General features: G+C 52.1%; 1 protein-coding gene across 1 annotated transcript in view; it reads right to left on the bottom strand.

Annotated features, from left to right (window-relative positions):
* Positions 1–880: 880 nt before the first annotated feature.
* PBX1 (PBX homeobox 1) overlaps positions 881–9,045 on the bottom strand; it is a 122,851-nt gene continuing 114,686 nt past the window's right edge. The window contains exon 6 of the mRNA XM_017729641.1: positions 881–903. Within this exon, the coding sequence (XP_017585130.1) occupies positions 899–903 (5 nt within the window). The 3' untranslated portion in view covers positions 881–898. The remainder of the gene's footprint in view (positions 904–9,045) is intronic.

The raw sequence follows: 9,045 nt of genomic DNA, 5'->3' as shown, positions 1-9,045 counted from the left end.
CTCACCTGCCTCTGCCTCCCCATCCTTCCCTCCTCTTCTCTCCTCCAACAACTGGCAGGGAGGACAGCAGGGTTTCGTGGCTCATCCAGATCACAGCAGCCAGCAGGATGGATGCTTGGCCAAGTAGGGCTGGGACTGGGAAGTGCTGGCGGTTTCCCTGGGGCTGGGAATGGCAATGGGAATGGTACCTTCTGGAAGTGAACGGGAGCAGGCTGGCTCCTTTTACGTACATGGGGCCTGTGCCATCTGCCCTGTCCCTGCAGCACCCAAGAGACAGCTCACTGGGGCAGGGCTGAGTGCAGGAGGCTGCGGAGATGAGGCGGGAGCAGATTCCCTATGGTGGCGATTCCCTACGGAGAGGTAGCGAGAAAGAAGGGAGGCAGAGGGGCTGCCTGCTAGCGAGGGAGCAAGATGTGACTGAGGTACATTTGTGGCTCCTCAGAAATACACCCAGCATCAGGCTGTATACTGCTCTGGGGTTGGTTTTCGTGGTGGTGGTGGATTTTTGCTTCTCCTCCTTAAAATCCTTCTACCTTCAGTGGGTAGGGGGGAGGGGAAGGGAGTGGTGTTGTGGCAGTGGCAAGGAGGGGGAGAGCGGCTTCTACCCAGAAAAGAAAGGGAAGAGAGTATAAAGAAGTGTCCAGATTGGCTGAAAAAAGCATCCCGACGAAGAGAAGAGAAGAGAAGGAGTCTTCTTGTGTGTGCTGATTGGGTTCACCTCCAGTCTGACTGCTGCGGTGTTAGGAGAGGCCCCCTCCCCTCCCACCCCCGCCGGGGCCTGCTCAGCCAGGGATGCAATTTGCTGGGAGATCAGTTGGACGTATCAGAGTGAACGCTGCCAGGGCCTTCTGTGGGGGAGGTCACCGATGATGGGGTAGTAGCGTCTTGCCAACCTCCATTAGCCTGCAGGAAGCGACACACAGACACATCAGTCACCCAGTGGGCACAAACAGCCCTACACAAAGTACCCATTCACCTCAGACCCCCTGCCCCCAGCTTCTCCCTCAGATGGGACCAGTGTAGGAGGCAAAGATGTTCCCTCTGACTCCCCCATCCCACCCCAGACCACAGGGCTCCATCAGTGGGACAGGGCAGAAACATTCCTGTTGAAAACAGATTTTGATAAACTGCAAGTGCTCACACAAAGTCCATCCCTTAAAAAACCATGTTTCTCCAGAACCCCAAGCTCTGGTCATTTGGGGGTTTTTAACCCCTGATTATGACCCTTCCTCATATGGAAGAAAGAAAATAGCAAACACCTCACTCCAGAACCACCAGCCTGAATGTTATCTGAACCCAAGTGCTGTGAACACGCAGAACAAGCAACAGGTCCCGTGGAACTGCTGAGCTGTGCCCCCCAGAAAAGCTCCACGTCTCCACCTCATCAAGGGAAGCCAAGCCACAGCGCAACAGAGGTGCCACCATTATATCCCATCTGAGGGCTCATGCAGCAAAGCATGGTAGACAACATGTTTCTTCTCCTAAAAACAGATGCAGAGCCAAATTCTCCAGGCACTCCAGAGCTGAGCTACCTGAGGGCCCTGGCTGCCGCAGGCAGGAGCCAGCAGCGCACAGAAGCTGCTCCTCCGTGGCTGCCATCCCCTTTGGAGAGGAGCAGATGTCACACCCAACCTCCTCTGCCTGCTCTGACATTGATTCAGTGCTTAGCTAATTAATCCTTCCCAACCACTGCCCAAGCTCCAGTTGGCAGCAGTTGCTGTCCCGCTTTAGACATGCCCAGGCTGCTTTTCCCACTCTGGCTGTTCCCCTGCCTGCTGCATCATCCAACGCTGGCCCTGCCAGCTGGGACCCTGCACACCCCAAAGGGGTGAGGGTAGGAAAATTCCCCACCCTGAGGTGCTGCTGCCCAGCTCCTGCCTCCCTGAGAGGCTGCTGAGATGGGAGCAAAGAGCTGATCACAGGTGAGCCACAAAAACCCTTGTTTGAGGAGGCAGACCACCTCACAGCAGGCATGCACAAAGCAAAAAAGACAAGAGGTATGCACACCCCTTCCTGGGCTTGTGTGCTCTTCCATATGTGCACGGTTCAGGCAACAGCAAGGAAAGCAGGAATCATGACCTGAGCTTGCTCACAGGTTAGCAAACTCCACTTCACCTTGCATGCAAGTGTGAAACCAGACTATGCACAAGTATTAACCAGCCCCGTTTACCCCATGCCCACTGCCCCCACCAGCTCCCACCCACACCCAGGCCCTGACCCACCATCCCTGCACTACCCGAGATGCAATATCCACCCTTACACGTCTTGGACTGCTGCAAGAGGCAGCAATTACTGTAGATAATCAGCCCGACAATGACAGGCCGTGTAAAGAGAGACACAGAGCCAACTCCGCCGCCCTGAGACTGGCATATTCAAGTACACTTAGGACATTAATAGCAATTTACGTGCCATCAGTGAGAGAGAACCACAATAGCTGTGCTGGCAGCCTCTTATTACCAAGCCTGTTATTTGTTGGAGTTACAAGCTATAATCACAACAGAAACTTTCAAAACCCTTATCTTCCGTGACGCACCAAATCTATTTCAGAGCCGTAATTGCTATGTCACTGGACAGTTTGCTGCTTAATGCACTCAGATGCCATTTAGTGTTTGCAGGGTCGTTATGGCAAGCAGGAGGGGGGAGAGTGGTGGGGGCTGCGTGGAGCAGGGCTCCGGCCCTATTGTACTCAACTATTTTTAGCAAGGCTTTTGCCTGCCAGCCACGGCTGGAAGGAGCAATTGAGCAGTGGCTGCACGTTCAGCACCCTGCTCCCCAAAATCCTTGGAAGGTACTGTAGACTGGGAATGAGCCTTCCTGTGCTTCAGGAGTTTGTGTGGCTAAACACAACCTTGGTGACATCCAGTGGGAAGTCAAGAGAATGTTGGGGAGAGGCCAACCCAGCCTGGGAAGGCTGTAAGTTGTGGGTCAAGTGATGGAAAGGAGGACCCAAGGTTGGCTGTGACATCTCAACACCATCCTTTGGTATAGAAAAGCCCTCCATGAGGAGGCCAGATCCTTCCCCAGGCAGAGGGAATGCAGGCACCATCCCCACTCACCCTGGAGTTCACTCCATTGCTGCACGGATCAAGCCACATGTGGGATTCATCCAATTCCACCCGGATGGCTCTACCTCTTCCAATCACAGAGATCCCTTGGGATTTGACTGTAGTAAATCAGTTGGGATCTCCCTCAAGGACAAGGGAGTCTTTTGAGGAGGCTGCTGCTCCTTGTAGAGCCCCTGCACACAGCGGTGACTTCTTCAGATGTCACCTTCTGGTGTCAAAGCACAGGCAAAGCCTTGGTGACTGTCCAAGTCTGAAGCCCCAGCAAATGATTGCTGAAGCAACTTGTTTTGGTGCCCATTTCCACAGGTCTCAGCTTTTTTGTCACCTCCAGCAAGTCTGGCTGGCTCTCTGCCTGGGCCTCCTACATGGGGCTGGGAGATGACTTTCAGCCAATTTTTAAAGGAGCCTTCTGCTTAGCACGGAGGCTGTCCCAGCATCCCACCTCCTGTGACCAAATCCTTGTCCCATCAACAATGGCACAGGGTGTCAGGTCAACCTCCAAACCCACCAGTTACCAGCCAGTCTGACAGAGCAGCCTCAAAGCCTTTTCAGACCTCTGAGCTTTTAAGAGCTTCTATCAGGGCCTCCTTACAATATGCATTGAAGGTCTTATCATCCACCAGAGACTCCAGCCTTGTCTGGACATCCCTTCCCAAGGATCATGGCCAGGCATCCCTGGCCATCAGAACACACCAAGGCATCCCTTATGGATGGAGCTTGTGCACTAAAGCCCTGCCAGACCAACTTCTATACCCCAGCTGGTGGCCATGACCATGAACCAAAGCTTGACCATGATGGTGAACTGCAGCTGGCTGAGGAACAGAGCAACCACTTTCTTCCCAAGGCTCAAATTTTTAGAACGAAAGATCTCGGATCAAGTAAGGAGCTCTCAGCTTCTTCATGTACCAATCTTTGTTGGCAAGAGTGGATCCAAAACTTCCTATCACACCGAGCCACTGGCCACTACCATCCAGGTCACAAACACACTGCTCTGTGAACAGGCACAGGTCTGCACAGCAGTAGTGTTAACTCAAGAACTTCACTGTCTGATGAACTTTAAGAACAGCTCCTCATTTTAGACTTTTAAATTATCTGTAAGTTAAATTAAGTCCAAAACCAAATTTCTGAAAGGGCTTTAAGATAACTATAGTTCACTCATTCACTAGCATGTGGGGAAAGTAGAACACTTTGTGGATTTACAGCCATAGGCACTGGCAGTAAAGGTGATGTTATAGGGTGGAACCCTCCAGAGGACTGTGGCAATAAAGATCCAGCTTCTGTTGGAACCCATCAGAACCTGAGCTTTCCTAAATGCTTTGAAACCCCTGGTCTCAGAGACCTCCTGAGTACACATGTGGACCCCCATGAACAAACACTGTCCAGACAGCCCAGACACTTAACAACTCTCACTTCATGGTGCAAAACCCTACAGCCCCACAGTTTGCCAAAAGGGTGGCTCAGGCCCCAAACCTCCTGAAAGGAGGGCAGGTCCCTGCTTCTTCTCAGTGTGACCCAAGGCTGGGTATCCTCAAGACAGCTCCTGTCTCCACCACCCCTCTACTGTCAGTGTCCCCATCCCATGCTGGGACTGGCACTGTCCCCACCTATGGAAGAGAAGGCTCTGTTCTCCCTCTGTCTCAGCTCTGTCTCCCTCTGTCTGTGGGTCACAGGGCTGGCGATGGCTGGGACACTGCCCATTATCCTGCTAATGATGCAGAACCAACTCCAGCCCATCCCGCCCTGCAGAGCAGCCTGTCAGCCAGAGCAGCAGAGACATGCAGGGAACTGGGCTTTGGGTAGATCCCTCTTCTCAGCTGTCACGACTTACATGCATTTAAAAACTCATCCTCCATCAAGGAAGGCAAACCCTGAGCGTTGTCTCCCCTGCCAAGCTTTCTAGCAGCGGAGCTGGGCAACCTGCTGCTGACTTCCTGGTGCTGACGGGCTCCAGGGATGACTTAACCTCAGTCCTGTGCAGACATCATTGTGACAGGGCTCTTGACTAGGTTTCGGTTCATCTCCTTCCAGCAGCTCACGGGGATGCTCGGGTGATGCGGGGACGGCAGCTTTCTGTGTCACAATCAGCTTTGCTCTGCATTCCACTGCCCCTCCTTGGCATTAAAGGGTTCACGAAAAGGCAGGGAAGCCCTGTCTGTTGGGAGACAGCCACCCTGTCTGCACTGAGGAACCCAGGACCAATGCTTCCTAAAGGACAGCCACACTTGAAGGTGGACAAACTGGGATCCATCAAGGGACCTCACTGGATGGGAAGACATTAAGTGACAATCAGGCTGGAGCACACTAACTGGGATATAGGGGAAACAAAGTATTTGGGGACAAAGAGGCAATCCAGAAGGTGCTTCCTATCTGCTCAGCTCTGGACTCCCTGCCTCATTCCCCATGCCTAACACAGCTTTATGGGGAATTGAGGAGTCACTCACACAGTGCAGTCCCTTTGCCAACCTGCCCCCCTCTTGACAACATCCAATACGGGTCAGTTTGGGCTTCTGCCCTGCCTGAAAACCAGCCTGAGAAGACATCAGATGACAAACATGCCGGGTCCCCGTTTAGGAAGCACAGAGGTGTCCTGTTGAGCCCCTGCCACTCTCAGTTCACCAGTTCTCATTGCTACTCATGGGAACACTGGTTCTCCCACAGAGAACCACAGCCAGAAACACCAACTCAGCTCTCCGTGTCCTATTCAGCTTTTGCGTTTTCACTCTCTCTTCCTTCTCGTCTCCCCCATCACCCCCTCCCTGCCTCATAATCCCCGGCAGCAACCCTCCCCCCCAAATTTTGGCTTAACCCAGCCCACTGTTATTTTCCAAGCCAACTGCAACTGTAATCAGCTCAGCCTCTTTCCTTGGGGGTATTTTAATTTATACAAAAGTATCATCTCTTATCATGATCAGCCTGCGATTCATTTACTCTCCAAGTATTAAAAAGCCAGAAAGGGAATAAATTCAGCGCACAGAGAAATTAATGTGGAACGATAGGCTCTTTCATGTGGCATTTCCAAGTGCCGTTTTTGCAAGGGGCTTATGTAATGAGACATAATTATCTGCACATGTTCAATTACATTACTTCAGAAATCCTCCCTGCCTCTGCCTCCTGACGTCAAGCCGCCCACTAAGCCCTGGCACCCGCAGGAGGGGTTCAGAGCCCCCCGTCCCAGGGCACCCCTCTTCCTGCACCCTCTCCACACGCTGGTGGTGGCCATCCTGCAAGATGGTCACACATCAGGTGACAAATGGTGCAGGAGAGTGGAGGGTGATGGGACTGGATGGTGCACCATACTGGGGTCTCACCTGCAGGACCACCATCCCACCCAGAGGATCATCACCTCCCTGACTAGTTCAAAACCACCCTATCTCAACCATCAGCATCCTGTGGCAGCCAGCTATGTCCAGGGCAGCTGCCTCCTCCTCTGTGCCACTCTGGACACCACTGCCACCACCCACTCAGCACTCACAGCCTCCTTTTCCAGGCTGCCCTCCTCTCTCAGCTTGCTGTCACCGCCGCTGAGATGGTGGACGATTGATCTGAGAAATGAAGTTGGATTGCTGTCCCGAATCCACACTGGGTTCTCCTTGTGTGTGTCTGATCGATTTCCCCCTGTGCGACACAGCTTGTCGCTATGAATTTTCATGCTAGTCAGAACCCGCCAGCGCACCCAAGAACAAGGAGAAGATGCTCCAGAGATTGCCCTCCCCCTCGCATCCTCCCCCAGCCCGCTTGGGCGAGGTTTTCTTGGGTTGACACTGGCTGGCTTTGTGGGTTTTTTCCCTCCTTTTATTTGTAATTGCTATCGCTGCCAACCCCATTGCTGCCACGTTCTCAGATGCCAGCCAGGGATGGGTTATTTTTAGCTGGTCGCTCCAGGATGGTGCCACTGGCCTCCGTGTGGAACCATCTCTGGGCTGGGGCGTTCGCAGTGACATTCCCCACTGTGGTTACATGAGGTGTCACCTGTTTAGCAGCTCCTCTCGGCTGAGCGCGTGTGGCCGCAGGTGCTGGGCGAACGCTGATGGGCTGTGACAGTCTGAGACGCCAGCTGCCTGCACACAGCCTGCCCTGGCGCCACTTTTTTTGTGGGCAAACTTCCGCCGTTGGCGTGACCAATACAGAAGGAATAAACTAGGCGACCGTAAAGGCAAAGACAAGTCCTACTAACTGGCGTTCTGAGCCCTATGGCTTTGAAATAATTGGTAGTGAGAGAACAAAAATAAAAAAAAAAACCAAAAACCAGAACCCAAGCCTATTTTTTTTTTCTTACACTGATGCCCTGCGGACTATACATCTGACTTGCCGCGAGTCCGTCACTGTATCCTCCTGTCTGGCTGATAACATGGCGAAGGGTATCCACCTAAACAGACCAATGACAACAAAAACACAAATTAGAGGGAATGAAAGGTTAGTGGCCAAAGCCGCTTCCATTCATCTTCGCTAAGATAAAAGCAAACGAACAGTAGTAACAATAATTGTGATCATCACCATAATAAAAATAAAGGTAGATATTCAAAGAGGCGTAAAAGAGAGCTGCAGTTGGTCTTGTGGAGAGACATGAGCCAGAGGACCTCTCCTGCCTCCCTCACCATCCCCTGCCTGCCCCAGCAGCCTTGTCACACTCTCCTTGGTCCCATGTCCTTTGACAAGAAGAGTGGGGAGGGAGAACAGTGTGACAGGTATGGGGTGGCATCTCCTGGAGCACATCGTTGCAGCCATGTCCACCATTGTGCTCAAGCACCCACCTTCCCACCCCTACCCTCTTCCACCCTTGACCCCAAGCACTGCTCACAGCAGTGGAAGGACATCTTTGGAGTCGGCCAAGCACCTTCACTGTGGAGGGCCCAGAAAGGAAATATACCTACCATGGCAAAGGTACAAGCAGCTCTCCTCTGGGTCCCCTGTTCCTCTCCCTCATTCCCCCAGCCCAGCCCCAGCAGTGGCGCATATGGTGAGCACATCTCACTGCCCACGGATGATGAGCACTCCATGTCCAGCCCCACGGGGGAGCAGCCTTGGCTTTAGAGAACTCTCTTTGCCCAATGCAGAAGTGTCAGAGCGGCTGTTGTCTCTCAGCACAGAACAGAGCCTTAGATGCCAGAGAGGGGACCCATGGCACATCTGGACATTGGATGGGAGGTGGGAGATCTGAGTGAGCTCCTATTTTAAATTCTTCCTTTTTGCCCCAAGCATGGGTTGATGTTTCAGCAATGCTGCTCAAACCTCCCTTGGCTCTCTCCTCCTGGTATGTACAGGGGTGGTGTGAGTGCCTGTGCTTTGGGGAGGTGGGGAGATGGTGAAGGGTGGCTTTTACTTATAAAAAATAATTAAAAATTTATCTATGTATTTGAACATTTACTGCCTTTCAGCAGACACCTGGTTTGGCATCAAAGGAGTAAGTGGAAGTCTTGTAAAACGAGACACCAGTCCAAACATCTGGCCCCTTCCCTTGGAAAAATAAAGCAAGCAGAACCTAAACCTGAGCTGCTTTTGTTTGACTTTGTGTCTATTCTCCTACACCTTCTCTCCGCCTAAGTACGACTATCAAGCCAGAGCCAAATGCATTCACAAAGTGTGGGCAAGTCTCCTCAAGACCATGGTTGTTGGTTTGGTTGGGTGTTTGGTTTTGGTTTCTTTTGGATTGTTTTTTGGTTGATTTTTTTTGTTTGGTTTTTTTTGGTGGTTGTGCCTGTTGCTTTTTTTGGTTGGTTGGTTTTTCAGTTTGCTTTGCCTTTTTAAAGTGTTGGTTGGTTCATTTGTGCTGGTTGAGATTTGCTCTTTTCAGACGGGAGGGAGAAGTGCCAATACAATCAAAGGCTCCTCCAACACTAATGCATTCACTGGCAGTACATCGGATGGGTCCCTACCTGTGACTGCACGTTGGCTCCAACCTGGGCCCCTTGGTAAGAATCCCCATTGAGAGACTGCACGCTCATGAACAAATCTCCAGAGTTTGACATGTTAAAAGAACTGG

Source organism: Corvus brachyrhynchos, unplaced genomic scaffold, assembly GCF_000691975.1.
Source record: "Corvus brachyrhynchos isolate BGI_N302 unplaced genomic scaffold, ASM69197v1 scaffold101, whole genome shotgun sequence".
NCBI classification, from domain to species: domain Eukaryota; kingdom Metazoa; phylum Chordata; class Aves; order Passeriformes; family Corvidae; genus Corvus; species Corvus brachyrhynchos.
The sequence above is the reverse complement of the archived record's forward strand: the minus strand, read 5'-3'. Positions and strand labels throughout refer to the sequence as shown.